The 21,704-nt window shown below is 38.7% G+C and overlaps 2 protein-coding genes across 2 annotated transcripts in view; both read left to right on the forward strand.

Moving 5' to 3' along the window:
• OPN3 (opsin 3) overlaps positions 1 to 21,704 on the forward strand; it is a 47,324-nt gene that overhangs the window by 42 nt on the left and 25,578 nt on the right. The window contains 1 exon segment of the mRNA XM_017847798.1: positions 1 to 330. Coding sequence (XP_017703287.1) covers positions 1 to 330 — 330 coding nt within the window.
• CHML (CHM like Rab escort protein) lies at positions 244 to 6,976 on the forward strand. The gene is made up of 2 exons (XM_017847797.1): positions 244 to 330; positions 4,148 to 6,976. The coding sequence occupies exon 2, from the start codon at positions 4,458 to 4,460 to the stop codon at positions 6,426 to 6,428; it is 1,971 nt and encodes a 656-aa protein (XP_017703286.1). The 5' UTR covers positions 244 to 330; positions 4,148 to 4,457; the 3' UTR covers positions 6,429 to 6,976.

The raw sequence follows: 21,704 nt of genomic DNA on the forward strand, positions 1-21,704 counted from the left end.
TGCGCGGGCCCCGCGGCGCTGAGGGGCCGCCGCCGGCGGGGACGCTGAGTCCCGCGCCGCTCTTCAGCCCCGGCACCTACGAGCGCCTGGCGCTGCTGCTGGGCTCCATTGGGCTGCTGGGCGTCGGCAACAACCTGCTGGTGCTCGTCCTCTACTACAAGTTCCAGCGGCTCCGCACTCCCACTCACCTCCTCCTGGTCAACATCAGCCTCAGCGACCTGCTGGTGTCCCTCTTCGGGGTCACCTTTACCTTCGTGTCCTGCCTGAGGAACGGCTGGGTGTGGGACACCGTGGGCTGCGTGTGGGACGGGTTTAGCGGCAGCCTCTTCGGTGAGTTGGACTGGGAGGAGAGGCAGCCTCCCCTCCGCAAACTTCCACTCCCCGCCCCGCCGCCCGCTCCGTGCGTCCGCCTGCCCCCAGCCCGCCCCGCACGGCTTCCCGCTTGGCCCCGCGCCCCCCGTCCGAGCCCGCCCCGCTGCCCGCTCGCCTCCTGACGCTGCTCAACCCCAGCCGCATGTCGGGTGCCTTCCTCTTCCTCCGCCCCCTCCCGCCCCGCGCTGTCCACGACTCCATTCCTGTGGTCTCTCATCTGCCCCCACATTGACCCCAAACCCCAACCCGTCTCCTTTCTTGTCATTTGTTTTTACCTCCTAAGATCACTCAACAAGGCACGAAACCACGACTTTTTTACACTTTGAGGAATGAGACGAGGGTCTGTAGAGTCAAGAGATTCAAGAAAAAAAGTGATTAACTCGTTAAAGTTGGAGGGGGTGATGAGATTAGATTCATATACTGCTATTTGTTTTCTAAAATGAGAGTGGAAAACTAAAATAGCAGTGTGTAAAAAAAAAATCTCATTAGTACTTGTAAACCTTTGAATGCTTTCTAGGGAGAGAGACAGTTTCATTCAGGTCCTCAGAATGCAAATTGGCATGTGCCCTATAAGCTATTTTTACTATTTTCCTTATAGATGGGTTCCAGCGCACCACAATCTCGGGTGAGATTACAAATGGCTCAGCCAATACCATCTCAGGTGAACAAATACTGTAATTAGCTCTGCAGTCGGTAGATTTCATTAAGTAGAACTTGATTGTTGAAGATTTATTTCGACAATACTCTTCTTATGGAAGATTGAAGTTTCACTGAGACATGATGTTTGGAAGGATGATCGACAACTCAGCAAATCATTGAAGGAAGCGTAGGAAAGAAATTATTTTTTGCGTGCCTCAGGAATTTCATTTGTAGGGAGATTTGAAATAGAAATGTGTATTTCTCAAGGCTTAAATAAGTTCCTTTTTTAAATCCGGAAATCCATTGATACTTTATTGCTTTTATATTGGTAGGTTTGGAAGAACAAAATCTTTGTAGAATTATCAAAAGTATTTTCTTACTCAGTAACCTCTATGCTATGACAAACCCAAATATTATATTTGTAATGATTCCTTTTTTGGCGTTTTGAAGGAAATAGAAAATGTAGATTTTATTTGATTCCTTCAGAGGTTATGTTTTCCTCCCCGCCCCTCATAAGCTTTAATCTGATCATTTCATTTGAACAAACATTTGAAATTTAGGGAGGGGGACTGTAAGTGTAGGTAGGTTGTGATATGGATGGCTGTGGGATTACACTCCTTATATTAATTTAAAAATACCTATCAGGCAGTTGCTTTGGCAATGCTAAGAAGGTTATTCCAGCCCAAGCCTAAAGTATCCGTAGTGTTCTCCCGGGTAGTCAACAGGTGTTTGTTCAGACATCAAAGTTCTTTTTTCTTGGAAGTGCCTTTTCTGTGCTGGAAAATTCTGTTTTCGTTCCCGGGAGTTTGAACACAAGGGTGTACTGAGTTCTTTATAAGTGCTAGCTGTCATCCACCCTCTTCCTCACCTCTTTCCTCTGCTGACCCCACCCTCGTGTGTCTCCTAGTCACTTCTCCCTTCCTGTTTTTCTTCTTCACCATCCCTCTTAGGGTCCCAACCTAGTGATTTTCTAAGTTCACTTAGGTTTTTGCCTAAGGGCTGCCCTGTTTTCAGGGCATTTAGTGCTTTCAACCATGATTTTCTCCCAGTTTTTAATGTAGAGGTGGAAACCCTGGGGTAAGAGATTCAGAGACTTTTTTAAGCCCTGGGGGGCAAGTTAGTAGTGAAGTTACTACAGAGTTTAAAAAGTTTTTAGCAAAGACAATTCCTTTACCTGGAGTGAATTCCAGAGTTTGTGCTTCTAGATCCAGGTTAAGGATGAAGAAAAGGAGGGTACTTCCTGCATAGTTATCCCTGAGCTAGAACTACCTAACAGTGGAGTATTGAAGGGGAGGACATTTAAAAATGAGGGAAGTAGTTTCTTGATGCAGAGCCTTTTGGAGAGGCTTGCCCAATCTGTTGGAAAGACCATTGGCCTGATGGCACAAGAGTGGATCCTGTTCCTAATCCTGCGGCTCATGTATTGTGTGGGCTTTCCCAAGTCACTTAATCTCTCGAACCATCACTTCTCTCATCTCTATTATTGGGTAGTTCAGCTTAATGCTCTGTAAGGTCATCCTACTTGCTTTGCATTTTGATGACTTCTTTGAGATCTGTAGGTTAGAACGTGCCTGATCTTAGCGCTTATTGACTGTGTCTTCTGCTCTTACTCCTCCTACCCTGAGCCCTATCTTTCTAAGCCAAGAAGCAGCATATACTATGGTTACACCTCTTCAGATACCATCATAGATTCAGTCTCCCTCTTCACACCCTGCTGGAAGAAGCAGAATAAGTAATTCAGACATACTTAAATTTATACTTGAGTGGGCCAGGCAACTGTTTCATTCTGTACTTAGTTCCTGGCTTCTTAGGGAATGCCAAAAATGAGTGGAATCCTTGATATTTTTGAGACACAGGCTTTGACTAGACAGGACTGTTAGGATTGCCATTTTAGTTAAACTAAAGGTCTGTGCCCTACGCAATTTAAGTTCCAACTGAATGGCTTGTTTTACTGATATCCAGGATTATTAGTCATCTTGGCCTAGACAGGTCTAGCTTGTACTGATTTATATTTCAGTAGGTTTAACAGTAGTGAAAACCAGAGCTCAAACCAGTGCAATGATGAATGTTAGAAAGTTTAGCAGTAATGTGTATATAATACTTTAGCCTAAAGACTTTCAGGTGAGTATGCTCTTCAGTACCTTAGTCCTTCTACCTCTGGCCACATGAGGCATCACACAGATGTCTTCTGCACGTGGAGTGTAACCAGCATTATGCTCAAAGTTAACAGGAGAGCCTTTTTTTTTTTCTTTACTTATCCTTCAAAAATAAGAACAAACAACATTAGTCTTGGCAGAGGATGTTTACATAGACCTTTTGCTTGGGGTAGAGATTCAGGGTTGCAGAGACAGTGGCAAAATGCAAACATCACTGTATTCAAATGTTAGAAGTAGGCATTATTTATGTTAAGATATTTTAATATGAAACCAGGAGTTTTCCTTTTTTACTTATATACTTTTTTCCTTTTTTACTTACACTAATATGCATGTGTACATTCATATACATATTTTTAATATATAGGTTTTCCTCCTCAGGCCTATTCTGTTATGAGCCTAAATATTTTTAAATGGCCAGTTTTACTGAATTAATCCTTTTACAATAATCTCATTAGTAATTGAGTAGAAATAGTCTCATATTGCTATCATGAGATCCTAAGGTGGTTGTGGCATGAAAAGGTCTTATATTCAGCTCTTCTGGAATCACACACAGACTGTAATGGCCACAGAAATATTTTTAATCGTGGCAGTATGTACATAGTGTATAATCTGTTTCTATAAACAATGGAGCCATACGTTCCTTTTAGTCTAAGCTCATAGCTGTGTATAGATTTATTCACATGATAGTTTTCTTAAAAGCTAAAGTTAGAGAATTGTATTATGTTATTTATTCTTTATTTTTGTGGAACATTATGTTCATTCTCTATTACTATGTTGCCTGATTCTTGGGAGAGCTGTTATATCTCTGTTGTCCATTTTCAAGAAATTAGAAAATATGTGAGAAAGCATTTATGACATGCTTTAGTGGAGGTTTATGTCCAAATAAAAAGTCATACTCCAATGGATTGTCATTGTTGCATGAAATTATTTTTCTCTTATATTGTTTACAATGTATTCTTTCTTGAATTTTCTTCTTTCAGAGAAGAGTTCCAGTCACAAATGCATATATGGTGCATTTTGACATTTACTGCTAAGATGAAATGCAGAAATGAAACCACACATCCATTTTAGTATTCTCAGATGTGATTAGATGTACTTGCTCATGTTTTTATGCTACTGACTTATAAGGAAAAAAATATATTTTAAAAGGGTAACTGTTAAACAGCTAGGACCTGCAACTTCAGTGCTTCTGGGATAAACTGGAACATCAGAAGGACAGATTTTATTACAGTATAATCACACCTCATTTCTTTCATCAGCAACTGTCACCAGACACTTTTACTTCCTAGAATGGCGGACAATCTTCCCACAGAGTTTGATGTGGTTATAATAGGGACAGGTTTGCCCGAATCCATCCTTGCAGCTGCATGTTCAAGAATTGGTCAGAGAGTTCTGCATATTGATTCAAGAAGTTACTATGGAGGCAACTGGGCTAGTTTCAGCTTTTCAGGATTGCTAACCTGGTTGAAGGAGTATCAGCAAAACAATGACATTGGGGAAGAAAGTACTATTGCATGGCAGGACCTGATCCATGAAACAGAAGAAGCCATCTCTCTTCGCAAGAAGGATGAAACTATCCAACACACAGAAGCTTTTTGTTATGCCAGTCAGGATATGGAGGACAATGTTGAAGAGATTGGTGCTCTGCAGAAAAATCCTTCTTCAGGGGTGTCTAGTACCTTCACTGAAGTTCTGGATTCTGCAGGCTTGCCCGAAGACCGCCAGTCATCATATTTTAATAGCGATGAAATGTCTGCCAAACACACTCAGAAAAGTGGTAGAGAGATTTCACTAGAAGTAACTGATGTAGAGAAGTCAGTGGAGAAGGAAAAGTATTGTGGAGATAAAACTTGTATGCACACAGTTTCAGATAAAGATGGAAATAAAGATGAAAGCAAATCTACAGAAGATAATTCCAATCAACCAATTAGAAATAGGATTACTTACCTTCAAATAGTTAAAGAAGGGAGGAGGTTTAATATTGATCTGGTATCAAAACTGCTGTATTCTCAAGGATTGCTAATTGATCTTTTAATCAAATCAGATGTTAGTCGTTATATAGAATTTAAAAATGTCACTAGGATTCTTGCATTTCGGGAAGGAAAGGTAGAACAAGTGCCTTGTTCCAGAGCAGATGTCTTTAATAGCAGGGAACTCACCATGGTTGAAAAGAGGATGCTAATGAAATTTCTCACATTTTGTTTAGAGTATGAACAACATCCTGATGAATACCAAGCTTTCAGGCAGTGTTCATTTTCAGAATACTTAAAAACTAAAAAACTAACTCCCAACCTTCAACATTTTGTACTGCACTCAATTGCAATGACATCAGAATCATCTTGCACTACAATAGATGGCCTTAACGCAATTAAAAACTTCCTTCAGTGTCTCGGACGGTTTGGCAACACTCCCTTTTTATTTCCCTTATATGGCCAAGGAGAAATTCCCCAGTGTTTCTGTAGGATGTGTGCAGTTTTTGGTGGAATCTATTGTCTTCGTCATAAAGTACAATGCTTTGTAGTCGACAAAGAATCTGGACGATGTAAAGCAATTATAGATCACTTTGGTCAAAGAATAAATGCTAAATATTTTATTGTGGAAGACAGTTACCTTTCTGAGGAAACATGCTCAAATGTGCAGTATAAGCAGATCTCTAGGGCAGTACTTATTACAGATCAGTCTATACTAAAGACAGATTCAGATCAGCAGACTTCCATTCTGATAGTTCCTCCAGCAGAGCCAGGAGCTTGTGCTGTACGGGTCACAGAATTATGTTCTTCAACCATGACATGCATGAAGGACACCTATCTGGTACATTTGACATGTTCATCTTCTCAAACAGCAAGAGAAGACTTAGAATCAGTGGTGAAGAAATTATTCACTCCATATACTGAAACAGAAATAAGCAAGGAAGAACTTACAAAGCCAAGACTCTTGTGGGCTCTTTATTTTAATATGAGAGATTCCTCGGGAATCAGCAGAAGCTCATATAATGGCTTGCCTTCCAATGTTTATGTCTGCTCTGGGCCTGACTGTGGCCTGGGAAATGAGCACGCTGTCAAGCAAGCTGAAACACTTTTCCAGGAGATCTTTCCAACTGAAGAATTCTGCCCTCCACCTCCAAATCCAGAAGACATTATCTTTGATGGCGATGATAAGCAGCCAGAGTCTCCTGGAACCAATAATGTAATAGTGGCCAGACTAGAATCCTCTGAGGAAAGCAAAAACCAAGAAAGCCCAGAGAAGCACCTTCAAAATTAGAAAAGAGCAATCTGGAAATGCTGTTTTGGACCTCCTTCATGGCATCAGAATATTCTCATTTAAAGGACAGTTTCCCATATGAGTAATTAGAAGTGGTTATATATGATGAATGCTATGCAGATGTTGTCTTTAACTCTCAGACATTCAGCATTGAATATCTTTGTTAACCTATCAATGAGTGATTTATTGATTATTGAACATTTTGTTTAGAATGGGCTACATGACCCATAATCTTAAAACAGAGTTAGCTGTATTTTAGTATTGGGTATGTATGTAAGGGTTCCGTATTAACAATTCAGCTTAAAGGTAATGGTGTATTTGCTAATGATCTTCAGATTTTATCTTTGTGTATAGAACAATTAGTAATACCCAAGTAATATTTTAATTACTTTCGCAGCTATTATAGTTGCTGTGGCCTGTTCAAATAGTGAAACACACACAAATGGTAAATTATGTGGATCTTTTGCATATAATATAAATGTATAGACATGGTGGTAGGAATAGCAACTAATACAAATGCCAATATGATACTAAAATACATTTGTCTATAATCGTTAAAAGATTAACTTTGCATGATCCTTTATTCATTGTGAAGGTCTGAAGTTTATAATACCCACTTCACCCTTGTAACTGATGAGGCAATGATGCCACCACAGTATTCTAATTTACAAAAAGAATTGGAGTTCAATCAGTGATTGAAAAGCTCATTTTGGGGAGGTTGATTGCAAAGAAAATTTGAAGGGTAAGATTTATTCTCATTTAATACTTCAGAAAATTTCTGCAGAGCCCTGCTCTGGCACTTAAAGAGCTTCCAACAAGTAACTTAGACCAAAAGGAAAAATGAAGTGCCCCAGGAGAAGATACTTCAGAAGGGCTATTCTGAAATTTCTAAGGAGAAACAGAGTGAAGTCTTTTTAACCTGGGATTACAGATAGTTATAAAACCCTCTATGAATAGATTACCCAAGGTTTTTCAGTGAGAATGAAACCTACCACCTTGTTGGCTCTACCACTTTAATTAATATTACTAACATAACTGATAGAAATGAATCAAAGGAGGATTTACCATGCCCTTTTGGTTGTGTGCCTCTTCCCAAATTGTGAAGTAACAACCTTCTGTAATCTTTCTTGCCTCTTAGCCGTTATCTAGAGTATAGAAACTTTTTTTCTCCCAGAACCACCCAACATCATAAAACTGGTAGTACTCTAATAGTGAAAACCTGTGGAGCTGTCAGAAGACATGAACTTGCTTTTCCTCTAGTCCAGTTTCCATTCCTCAGGCAGAGAATGATGATCCTTGTGACAGTTTTTGCTCTGAAACAGCATTTATCATGTGCTTGGTACTTAGTATTATGCTTTCTCGTGACAGTTTCTCAGCAGTCCTGTGAGGCAGATTTGCATATACCTTCTGTATTAGTCTGTTCTCATGCTGCTGATAAAGACATACCTGAGATGGTAATTTATAAAGAAAAAGGTTTAATGGACTCACAGTTCCATGTGGCTGGGGAGACCTCACAATCATGGTGGAAGGTGAAAGGCATGTCTTACATGGCAGTGGACAAGAGAGAATGAGAACTAAATGAAAAGGGAAACCCCTTTTAAAACCATCAGATACCGTGAGACTTATTTACTACCATGAGAACAGTATGGGGGAAACAACCCCATGATTCAGTTATCTCCCACCAGGTTCCTCCCACAACACGTGGGAATTATAGGAGCTGCAATTCAAGATGAGATTTGAGTGGGGACACAGCCAAACCACATCACCTTCAAAGAAGAAATAGAGAATTATTAGTAATTTGCTCAGAATCTGGTATGTGGAAGAGCCAACATGGGAACCCAGTCTTTTGTGATTCTAAAACCTTTGATCTTTCTACTAACATTCACTGTTAGAAGAGTGTAGGCACTGCAGGAGAAAGAAAAAGTGCCCACGAAAATTAGTCGAGCATTGCTGGGGTGAAAAGCACACACTGGTCCTGCAGCTTATTGAATCAGAGAAATGTGAAGATTAAGATGAGCTAAACAAATGTATTTTAGAGCATGGATCTCATTGAAGCAGAATTTGGCTAAGTTTTAAGAAAATGTTCTTCAGTAACACATCTCTTGATCTGAAGATTGTGTTATAAAAAATATTACCAGGCCAAAATTTGTTCGGAATACACTCATTTTTTGCTCCTCTATATGTGAAGAAAATGAGACCAGACAGATTTAAATAATTGACAACTTCCTTAAAGTAGCAAAGTCATGGATTGTATTGACTTTTAAAAATATAGTAATGTCATATTTAAATTTTATCCTAAAGTTTAAATCTATCAAAACAACTGAAATACTTGAAATAGACCTATAAAATAGTAATTAAAATGAGAAATACATAAGATGATAAATAAAATGACGGTGAAAGGTATTCCAGATCTACCGAAAAGATTTTCAGTATCACAAATTATTCATAACAAATTGAGGAAAGGAACAATGAGAAGTTGCAAAAGATGGTATAGCTGAATATAATAGAAATAGGAAAAATTAGTCCAAAATAAAGGTTGATTTAAAAATGAAGAAAATGAATATATTTCTTACTGAATACAAAATAAGTGGGAAATGAGAAGTTATACCAATAAAAACATTTAAAAATTTAGGGGATATTATAACTCAGTATAATTTTCTGACAGGTTGGATTTTGACCCTAATGGACTTGCTGGTGAACTTTTTTTTTGTTTTTTTGAGACAGAGTCTCACTCTGTCCCCCAGGCTGGAGTGCAGTGGCCGGATCTCAGCTCACTGCAAGCTCCGCCTCCCGGGTTCACGCCATTCTCCTGCCTCAGCCTCCAGAGTAGCTGGGACTACAGGCACCCGCCACCTCGCCCGGCTAGTTTTTTGTATTTTTTAGTAGAGACGGGGTTTCACCGGGTTAGGCAGGATGGTCTCGATCTCCTGACCTCGTGATCCGCCCATCTCGGCCTCCCAAAGTGCTGGGATTACAGGCTTGAGCCACCGCGCCTGGCCTGCTGGTGAACTTTTAAAAATGTTTAAATAATGTCTATCCATCTATCATGAAAGACAATATGCTTCAGATTGTCTTTTGAGGCAAATATGTTCTCAATACTAAAAGACATTTTTAGAAGGATTTTATTCTCAACAGATGCAAAATGCAGAATGAAATATTGGCAAACAATAGAGCAAATAATTTGCTATCACTCAGGATTATAAGGCTGGTGTTCAGCACAACAGCCATTAAATCAGCATCAACAGAACACATGGTAAAAATCCAAAGTATTAACTACAGATAACTTTTCAAAAATTAATCATTCACCCTTAATTTAATTATTTCTGGCAATTATTTCATAGACTTCTTGGAGTCTGTTAAGTACTTAAACCAAGAACTACTACTATTCCTACTGGGAAAACATAAACATTCCTCAAGTGGAACGTAAACAGTGTTGGCACCATTTTTATATATGGTTAAAGAAACCTGTCATTGCAGTAAAAGCCAGCATTCACAAAATGAGGAAGATAAGGAAGGAAAGTAGCATAAATACTTTCTATTAACATGGCTTTACAACTGCTTAAACTTATAGAAATGTACTCACAATAAAAGACTAATTCAAGAAGTTGCAGGATATAAAATTTTTAAAAATATCCTTTCTACATCTCAACAGTGACAAACTGCAACTTAAAAAGTGTTTGGTTATTAATATATATGAGACTTTTAAAGAAAGTTATATAACTACATTGAGATAAATGAAGAAAGATGCCTAAATAGAAGCAAGTTTAAGGAGCTATATTTTTAAAAATGAGCAAACGCCCATGGGAGCCATGCTGGTGTAATGGAAAAGTAGTACATGGGGAGATGGGAGTTTTTTGAAAACCAGAATTACAGTTCTCATTTCACTACTTACCAGTTGTATACTCTTGGGAAAGTCACTCTTAGTATCTATTTCACCATCTACAGAATAGAAATACTTCACAGAATTATTGTGAGGATTAAGTTAGATAGTGTGTATTAAAATATAAAGCTACATCCAAAGGAATGCCAATATGTGACATTAGTATGAAATTTACTACAGTTCATTTAACATTCCAACTGGTTGCTGTGTGTAATATGGCATAATTGTAATAAATTATTTAGGAAAGCAAGCAAAGATGTAAGTTTTTTTAATTTAGGGGGAAAAAATGGGAGTCTTGCCTCCAAATCCTTAAAACATGCTATTAAGCAACCTTTCTGAATATTCTGTGGTGCCAAGTATAAAGTTTAACTAAAACTAATAAACCAATGGAAAGAAAGAAATATTAATAACTGCTGGTGGAAAGACTAGCTAGATGTCAGTGTGGGAAGATTAGATCCACTTTACATATGATATTCCAAATGAATTAAATGTTAAGTATAAAAAGAAAAAGACTACGAGTCTCACACCAATAGTGGTACAAAGGCGCTTCATGGCAATTGATAAGGTAGATCAACTAAGAGAAAAAATGTTAAATGTGTAGTAAATAGGAAAAAGACAAAACAAGATGGAATTTAAAAGAAGCTATTTGCATTACACATGGATGCACTCAATTTTTGTAAAACTATGTACATATCCATAAGGCTTTGTACTTTTAGGCAAATTTATAAAGAGATCATGTATACATGATATAAAAAATCAGTTCTTTAAATGGTATTCAAATTTCCTAATATTAAAAATGCAACTTTGACTTAGTTCATGCTATTGTATTAGCAAAATTGTTTTAATTGCATGTGTCCTCATAGCAGCAGCATTGTATATTAGTAGCCTTTTAAGAGAACTATGTAGAAGACTATAATATAAAAAGGGCTTTATAACCGATCTATCTTTTGACATACTCGCTTTGAGTGGCATATGCCTGGGAAAATATTTAAAAGAAAGAAAAACTATTTGTACCAAGGTTTTTAGCAATTCCACTCAGATAACCGTTTTTTTTTTTTTTGTTTGTTTGTTTGTTTGTTTGTTTTGAGACAGTCTTGCTCTCTCGCCCTGGCTGGAGTGCAGTGGCATGATCTCGGCTCACTGCAAGCTCTGCCTCCCAGGTTCACGCCATTCTCCTGCCTCAGCCTCCCAAGTAGCTGGGACTACAGGTGCCCACCACCTCGCCTGGCTAATTTTTTGTATTTTTAGTAGAGACGGGGTTTCACCGTGTTGGCCAGGATGGTCTCGATCTGCTGACCTTGTGATCCTCCCGCCTAGGCCTCCCAAAGTGCTGGGATTACAGGCGTGAGCCATCACGCCCGACCCCACTGAGATAACTTTAAGGGGGAAAAAGCCCAACAATTGGGAAATGGTTAAGTAAATTTTGGTGTATTGCTAGTGCTATCACAGAATGTTATATAGCCATTAAACAATATTGATATATGTAAAATTGTATGCAAAAAAGTGTGAGATTCAAAAATGTTAATAAGAACATAAATTATGTTTACTGATATATGTGAAAATTTAGGTCTATATTGAAAAGAATCAGAAGACAACATGTAATTAACTTCAGTTTAACATTAGGGGTTCTTTATTTTTCTTCTGTTAAATATTGATGTATGCAATAAAAAATAAAAGATTAATTGGTAAAGTGGTTTACTGAACTGGTGAGAAAATTACTGATTTCTTAGAAGTTTCTAAAATTCTATTTTAAGTTAAAATATACATTTCTAGGTGTTAAAAAAGATCATCTTCAAATATGTGTGGCAGAAAGTTTTACAAATCTTGGTGGGAGGGAATTCTTGGTCAAGATGGACTTCATAATTTATTTTTTCTTAGTTGATCACCATTAAGGAATAGTAATAGAAATATTAGTAATACATTCTAGGACATAGGCATGAAGACATCATATACTAATTAAAATATGCCCCTAAATGCAAACATGTCACTTGGGAATCTTAAAAGCCATGGATTCATAGATGTGACCAAACCTTGTTTGCAGAGAGACCTGTGCAAAGGCCAGATCTCAGGGGACTGAGGATGTGACAGACCCTTTCTTCCAGTCAGCCTGAGAGATCCAAATCAAGGTGATTTAATTTAATAAACATCCATTGAACACCTACTGGGGGTTATGAATTGGCACTATTCTGGGAAATTAGAAATATAAAAATAAATGCTCTGTACCTGACAAACATTCTGTTGGAATGTTTACCTTAAAGTAAGGTCATTTTACCTTAATGAGCATTTAAGACATTTTTTACCTATCTCACTCCCCACTGTAACTAGCACTTCCTGTTTCCTGGCAAAAAAAAAAACAAAACAGAATTCTGTGCCTTGTGCATGGCATCCCTTTTAAAAGGCGCCAAAACTTACTACACAGTTGAAAACAGGTGGCTTAAAGGTTAAAAGCCGAATCATTTAACACTCTGAAGTCTATTTCGGATGACATTCAGTGAGTTAAGTTTTCAGATTAATCGGAAATTTTCTCTTTCCTGGGGAAGGAGCCAAGAGGAGCTCCAGGGGATTGAGTCCAGGAGCCCAGGACATCAAGGGCTTAGGGAGAGGAAGTATAAAGAAATTAGATCGTAAAGTTTCAATACGAAGAAATTCTGATTAAGATTAATTTTATTTGCCTTCATCTCGATGGATTAAGTGAAAGTCATGCTCCTATTGCGTGGAGGTAGCTGCTTCCTCTGAAGATTTTCAGATTTTTATTTTAGTATTTTTACCTCCATTATAAAGAGGCGTTTGTAGTGTAGTTCATTTCGTTTTAACCAACAACCAAATGTATTCACATTTCAACAGCAGGGGACACAGTACTTCCAGCTTTCTGTAAGGCATGAACAGTACAGAAGTTGAGTGATTCACCTGAAAGAATTTGGCTATAACAAAAATATATGACAACAGTTCTGCTCCAGCATTTGTGGGTATGCTTTTTTTCCTGACAACTACATTTTCTTATGTGATCCTCAGGACAACTGTATAAGGTAAGAAAGGGCAGATATTTATACCAGTTTTTTTTGTAGATAAAACCTGGAGGAGTTAAGTGACTCACCTGGACTCTCCTACTTTGTATTTAGACCCATTAATGGGAAATGAAATGCTACTGTTTTGCTTTGCTTGCATCTCAAGAGTAATTTATTACATGTAAGAATATATAACACATAAAGCACTATTTAAAAAGCAGTGGCTTCTGGAACTTTAGAATAGATTGACTTTTCAACAGATAGCAAAATAATCCTATAAATTACAATTTGTGTAATTACAATCAAATGGGCCAACTGTGATTGAGAGAGGAGAAGGGAGTTACTAAGTTCACTCCTGAAATCAGAAAAAGTTTCTTTATTCTGATATGTCAAGAGCTTAAAATCTTTATATATAATACCTTCATTGGTCCCTGCTGATGTCCTATGATTCCTGGCGTTTGCTTGTTGCTAAATATATATTTAATTCTAATACACTCTGGACAGCTATTTAATAATAAAGGCATGCATATCAGAGGAGTGACTGGATTCAGAGGTGCAGGGTTGACAGAGTGTAGCAGGAAGATGAATACCTGATTATAATTCAGTCAGAATGAGATACATATGTAGGCATTTTATAGTTTTAAATAATCCTTGAGGATACTAGTACAGTGTGTTTTATGCCAGTTCTTTTTATTACACATCATATAATTAAAGCCCTTGAGTTCTCTCTTTCTGCTCATTTGAGACTTCTACCTGTTCCTTATTCATCTCTGACATAAAAATAAGTATTACCCAGTATGGGGAAACTTTATTTTTTATCATTAAGTTAATTTTACTATATTTGTAAGTTAAATTTACAGTTAAAGCTTGTGTAACCATTGCAGTATTTTACCAACTATAAAGGAAAAATTTGGGGGAATGTACTGGCTGAGAAGGTGCTTGGAGTCTTGTTTTTAAGGCAATTAATAATACAGTTAATTTCCTAAAATGATTGAAGTATTATGGAGAAACGAGCTGTACGTTGTTCTGTTCTTGTTTTATAACTACATAACATTATTTGTAATGGCCCCTGCTGTTGAAACGTAAGTACCAACCAGATACTAAAAGTAAAAAAGCAAAAGATGAGAATTGCACTGGAAATAGTTTGTCAGGAGATTGTAATCTCCTTTCAAACAAAGTCTATGTGTATAGTACCTCTGCATTCCCTGCAATTGCCTATATATCACAGGTATCCCCAAAATGGTTTGCTAATTGAAAGACCAGCTAGCAGTTTCCAGTGGCTCTTTTCTTCTATGTCATCCTCTTGCCTTCACACTCTTCTAGGTTCCAACCTGAGGAACAGAGGACCGCTAGGACCCATCTCTGGTAAAAGATATTGCAGTCATAGTCCTGGCTTCTTGTATTATTAGTACAGATCATTTGTTTTAGGGTAAGTCTATATGAGTCAATAAAGCTACTTAAAAATAGTGCACATTTAAATATAAGAGGTTCCATCTAAATAATTTTGCTAATTTTCTCCCATTAAGGCAGTGATTCTTAAACCAGAGTGTTTGGCCTTTTATTGGCAAAGTCTGGAGACATTCTGGTTTTCACGTCTGGGAATCAGATGCTACTGGCATTTAGTGGGTAGAGGGTAGGGGTGTTGTTCAGCGTTCTGCAATGTGCAGATCAGCTCCCTCATAACAAAGAATTATCTAGCCCCAAATATCGATAAGTGCCAAGTTGAGAAAAACTGCACTAGAGCAAGTGGTGATTATTCATAAGGAGTCTGCTTTCCTCCTTAGGTTTTCTGACCCCTATCAGTGCTTCTTCAACAGGATCATTGTTGATGGAAACTGCTGTCTTTGCTGCTCCCAAATAGGTCCCCCAGGTCCCCACTCCCTTCCCTCACCAATCCACAGTGGCTTCCTTCTGGTGGTTTATTATAACACAGATTCCAAAACAAAAGTCAGAGAATTAGAGAATATTTTTCATCCTGCCCCAGTTTGGTATAGGTTAGAAATTTGCAATTTTTGGTATTTTTAAAATACTTTTATCCAGAAACACAGTTCCTCTGCAAAGCAATTATATTAGTAGAAATGAGAGGCAATCTTTCTATGCATGGCAACTACCTCAAAATCAATGTAAAAACATTTTAGCGTACTGTTTTTGGAAGGGGTGCTATTCACTTGACAGACTATTGGCATATTAATCAAATTATATGTATATAACAATATTATGGCTTCAGAGAAGCCTATTCAAGACTAAATAAACCATCCATAATTGTACACACATTTGCACTCACTGGTGGTTCACCAAGCAATGAGATAGGCAGCAGCTTGGCATTTTGTAGATGGGTATTAACTATAGAAAATACTTAATTGCAATGGAATGAGTCAGTATGCTTAATGCAGATAAGAACTTTAACTAGACACTGCCAAGTGAAGCATAGGGTTCAAGACAATGTAATATTTGTTGAGCAAGAACCATGTCCCAGTTTCTGTGCTAGACTCTGGGATACAGAGATGAAATTGTACTAACACTTAGCACTAACTGGATGCCAAGTACTATTCTCCTTGCTTGCTATATTTATTTTATGTTATCCTCATGAAAACCCAATTGGGTAGGTATTTTATTATCCCCATTTTGCAGACGGGTAAACAACGTGAAGACAAAGAGCTTGACCAAGATCACACAGCTGGTAAGTAGTAGAAGTGGGCTTCAAACCCAGGCAGTTTGATTCCATAACCCCTAAGCTTAGTGTACATGCTATACTGAGATGTCATGTGGTGCCTTTGGAGGTGTCTGGTGAAGTCCAGGAACGCTGGTAACTGTTTACGTGCCAGGAACTGTTCTGATTTCTTCACACATTTTGTCTCCATATTTAAAGCAACTCTGTGAGGTAGGTATTAACGTTTCCATATGTAGATGAGAAATAAGGCTCAGTAACTCTCTGAAAGTCAGAATCTGTAAGTACTGGAACCCTCAAGCTATTGGGCCTGACATTGATGCACAATTAACCACTATATTAATCAGGCTGTGATCATTTCTACAGTATATAAACACAGTAGTCCTACTAGGGAAATCTAGGAATGCTTCAAAAAAGAAAAGGTGTTTCTGCTTGGCCCTGGTGGTTGAGAAGGATTTCCATGGGCTGATACGAGGAACAACACCCCGTGTAGGAAGAATAGCAGAAACAGGCATGGAGGCATTGAGGACACAGTCTGCATGGCAGGAGCATGGAGTGCCGGACCTGGCATGGGGAGGCAGGACAGGTGGAAGAGGGTCCACAGTGTCTGGAGCATGGAGTGCCTGGCCTGGCGTGGAGAGGCAGGACAGGTGGAAGAGGTCCACAGTGTCTGGAGCATGGAGTGCCCGGCCTGGCCGTGGAGAGGTAGGGACTGGGGAAGAGGGTCCACATGTCTGTAAACCTTGAATAACTGCTAAGATTTGAATTTTATTCCGTGGATGAAGGTACTGTGGAAGGTTTCTTCTTGCATAAGCCAATGTTTCAAAGGTTAGCCTGGTGGACAGTGGAGACGGAAGGGCTGGGGAAAAAGCTGTGGATTACTGGAGGCAAGTAGACTGGCAACGAGGAAGAATGTGATAAGGCCTGGCGCTGGAGAGGGCGAACGAAGGGGAATGAAAGAGCAGAACAATTTGAAGACAGAAAATACAGAGCATCTGGGAAAATGTCTACAGTTCGGCTAGAGAGGGAAAGGAATCGAGAATGTCTAAAATTTACAGCTTTGGTATATGAATGTATGTAATTCGTTTAACTGGAAACCAGGGTTGAGGAAAAGCGAAGATGGGATTAGTTTGGTCATACAGCGGTGGAATCAGTAGATGCTCTGGAAGATCTTGGAGGACTTGTATGCCAGTTCTAAGGAATTCTGACTACTTTATCCATAGTGGAGAAGCCACCTAATGGTATGGAAATAAAGGAAACAGTATTACATTTCTTTTCTTTGTGTCTGGTATGGAAAGGACGAATCAGGAGAGGCTGAGAATGGAGAAGGCGCGATCAGGACAGAAGACTATTAAAATAGTTTGGCAAGACGATGGTGAGAGTCTGAATTGGGGCAATAGTAGGTCAGACAGCAAAGGACAGATTGAGAACTGTGAGGGTAAATAGCCTGACTTAGTGACTTGACTGAATGGGAGTACTGCAAAATGAAGAGAAATCAGGAAGAAAATTAATAGCTGCTGGACTTGGTAATGCAAACATGGTACCCTGTTGATTGCATAGTAATTCCCACCCCCTGGATTAGTCCTGGAGCCATAAAGATTGTCCTTTTTTTTTTTTTTTTTTTTTTTTAGAGATTTCTAGGTATAGATGTAAAAAATAAAAATCCTCCTGGGCTTCTGAAAGCTCAGGGATTTGAGTCAGAGTGTGCCAGTACTTTGATTGCCAGGGAGTCCGTCCAAATACAAAAAAACTAAGCCAGGGATGAGAGGAGAGAGCCAAAGCCCTGATGGCATTGCTTCAGGCCCCTAGATGACGTGGCCCACATATTTCTGTACTGGACACTGTGCTTAAAGCCAGTGCCACTTTGGACTTGCCAGTTACATAAGATTACCCACTTACTTGCTCCTTAAAGGGAAAAAGCATGCGGTATAGAAATAGCAGATGATGCAGAAGAGGGAAGTGTTATAGAAGCCAAGAGGAATTTTAGCAAGAGCGTGGGCCAAAGTGTTAACATTGCAAAGAGACTGGGTAAAACCAATGTTTTAGCAATTGATTTATCAATTGATGAAATTCTAGAACAATGGTTTTAAACTGAAGACTGCTAATGAATTGAATGGGGACCTCTTTAAAATGTGGATCACCAGGCCGCACTCCTGCATTGTGGGTCGGTAGGTACACAGCGGACTATTGTAACCGATTCCTGAGTGGGTAGTGGGTTGTCATGCATTGTGACATAAATAAGAGGGAATCAAACAAGTATCAGATGATATGGTAGCGAGATTTAATTTATCTTCTGGTGAGTATTTTGACAAGTTATATGAAAGCATTAAAATTTTGCACACCTTCTTACCTAACAATTATATTGTCAAGAATTTAACCTAAGGAGATAATCATGAATGTATATAAATATATAACTACACTGATTATAATGTCCATAGCTAGCTAACACTTAGTGTGTACCATATGCCAGGTACTGTGATAAGAGCTTTATGCATATTAATGAACTCTTTATTTTTCTCTCAACTCTGTGAGGTAGTTAGATATATCAGCACTCCATTTTACATTTAGAAAATTAAAGCACCAGGAGATTAATTTGTTCAAGGTCACAGAAAAAGTGGAGGATATGGAACCTAAACCCAGTGCCCTTGATCACTATTTCTCACTCTGTCTTCCCACAGCACTGTTAGAGGAGTGAAACATTGAAAGAAATTCAAAAGTCCTCAGTTCGAAGCCTGAGAGAGCACATATTCCAGAAATCAACATACCACCAAGCAATTCAGGACCTACACGCTAGAAACACTCTTTACCCTGCCTCTCCCCAGAAGATGATCAGAACTGATCCCATAGTACCTCACATTCCTGCGAAAATCAGTTGATGCCAGAAGGGAAAACCTCTCCAGCTGGCCATGCCTGGGCTCGCATCTTTTTTTTTTTTGACCCATTATATTTATTGATCTGTTCCAGTCCTGAGCTTCCACTGTACACCCCCTGGATCCTCCCTTCATGAGCAGTACACTCCCCTGTAACTTCTACATCTTTGCACATTTCTCTACCTCCTTACTTTAACTTAACCCTGGCTGCCCCCAAGAACCCTACTTCCCCACCTCTCCGAGCTGTGTTTTCCTTAACACCAGTTATGCTCCAGGGCCAGGTAGTGGAATAGGTGACTCATTAAGTATCACTGCTGCTTTTGAAGCATTACTCCCTCATTCTATAAAACCCTCTGCTTCATCAACACTCTCCCAATGTGAGGTTGCAAAATTGAACCCGCATTTGTCACACAGATGTGCAGGGAATATAAAACTTTACCTGTCACCTCTCGCTCACAGCCTTAACTCTCCTTTCTGGATCATTCCCATCACTTGACAAACCAAGCCACCATCCCCAGTTGTCCCTTGACTTATGACTATATTCTTTCTTCAAAGAGCCGGTCTTCCTGATTGTCTACTACTTGTACCCCCATATCCTCAGTGAATTTTATTTTGTAATTTTCTTAAAAACTTTTAAATAACAGAAAAATACAAAGAATAATACAGTAAGAGTCCATGTATCTTCTACCCATTGAGCAAAGACTAGTATTTCTGTATTTGTTTTAATCTAAAGAATTAAAATATTGCAGATAAAATTCACACCTATGTATTTCCTCCATTCCATTTTACCTCCTTCCTCCCAGAGGTCACCAACATGAATTTAAGGTGAATCCAAGCAATGCTTCCATCCTTTTGTTCATGGTTTATTTACACACTTCTGTTTGATGGAGGTCCATTTCCTGTTTTTTACTATAATATAATGCTTCAGAGTATATATTTATGCACATTTCTTCCTGTCCAATGCACAGAGTTTCTTTAGGGCCTTGCTTTCTAATATGAAAACTACTAGCCACATGTGTTTCTTGAGCTCTTGAAATGTAGCTGGTTTATACTGAAATGTAAGTGTAACATATTCATTAGATTTTCAAAACTTTGTATGAGAAAAATATAAAATTTCAATAATTTTATATTGATTACAAATTGAAATATGTTGCATATGTTAGTGTCTTAATTCAAGCTGCTATAACAAAATACTGTAAAGTAGATGGCTTATAAACACAGAAATGCATATTTCACAGTTCTGGAGGTTGGAAGTCTGAGATCAGGGTACCAGCATGGTTGGGTTCTGGTGAGGGCTCTCTTCCAGGTTAGTGTGCTTACTCGTGTTATCCTCACATGGCAGAAAGAGAACTAGAGTTAGCTCTCTGGCCTCTTATAACAGCACTAATCCCATTCACGAGGGCTCTGCCTTCATGTCCTAATCACCTTCCAAAGATGTCACCTCGTACCATCACTTGTGGGGTTAGGATTTCAGCACATGCATTTGGGGGGACACAAACATCCAGTCCATACCAGTTGGGTACAATAAAATATGTTATTAAAGTTAATTGTATCTGTTTCTTTTTGCCTTTTAAAAAGTTAAATAATGTTTGTGGCTGACATATTTCTACTGAACAGTGCTGCTCTAGGGTTTATAATTAAACCTGAAACTGCTAGGCATGTACATGCTGGGCAAATTTTCAGATTGATTATTTTCAACTTCCCTCAGTCCCACCCCTTTATTGAACACCTCCACCCCCGCCCCGCCCCGTAGTTCCCCAGTACTTGGTGAACTTTGCTGTGTCTGGGCTCCTCTGGCACTTAACATCTGTATGTCTTGTTTGGCATTTCAGATACGCAATTTTGTATTTTAGTTTGTTCTTTCATATTGCGTTTTCCCCTTTACATCAAGGACTGTATTTTATGACTTTGCTTCTCCAGAACTAAGCTCAGGGCCCTATACGTTAGAGCCACTCAAATATTTAAAGAAGATTTAGACACACCGGCCTGGTGACTGTCTGCTGTTAGACTGCGATTTGTCCTGAAACAATTTTATCTGATTTACTTAGAGCCGCAAGTTTCTTGTACATCCAGGCTTCTGCTCTCCATAGTGTGAGAGAAATCTCTAGGAAGTAACATCAGTCTGTTTCATGATGAAGCTGCCATGTCTCCCCAACAAGCTTCTCACTTCCTGATGGGTTCTGGAGTCTAAGGAACTGGTGAGGCCAGGGTGAACCTCAAGGGCGTTAGATTTTTAAGAGCTTTTCATGTGACATCACTTTCAGCCATTTTATGATATGCTGTGCCAGGTTCTATAAAATATAGCATTATTATAGTTTATTGGACTATAAGAAGCAGCAGAATTACAAAAGATAAGGAGATAGGTAAAGAGGAATAAAAGCTAGAAATGAGTAAAGTACAAAAATCAGAGCTGCCTATATAAACTAGAAAAGATACCCTTTCCTCAGGGCTGGCTCTGCCTGGCACCTGGACATCCGTACTGACCCTCTCAACTAGGGAGTCTTGTGCATAGCATTGCTTTTGGTGTCCTGTGCAGTACTCTTTTGTGAAATGTTAATGCAAATGAATGGTTCAGTTCTGTTGGGACAATTTCCAAATTCCTAATATGCAGCCACTGAGCAGCAGATAGGGACAAAGTCAAGCAAGTTTTAGAGCCCAGTATGAAACAATCAGAAGGTTTTCCTGAAAGTTCTCAAGTTCCAAAGGATGAAGGAGTATTGATATAGAAAGATCTCTGAAGAATGAAGGATTTCATACATAAAAGGCACCATAGCACTGAATTGCAAGTATGTACTGTTTCCTTGCCTGGAGTGATCTTCATTTATATCTGAAATTATATATATATATATATAT

The sequence above is a fragment of the Rhinopithecus bieti genome, unplaced genomic scaffold, assembly GCF_001698545.2.
Source record: "Rhinopithecus bieti isolate Rb0 unplaced genomic scaffold, ASM169854v2 scaffold_28016, whole genome shotgun sequence".
NCBI lineage: Eukaryota > Metazoa > Chordata > Mammalia > Primates > Cercopithecidae > Rhinopithecus > Rhinopithecus bieti.

Excerpts from the sequence above, each read along its gene's own strand:
- CHML (XM_017847797.1), top strand. The coding sequence starts at position 4,458 with ATGGCGGACAATCTTCCCACAGAGTTTGATGTGGTTATAATAGGGACA.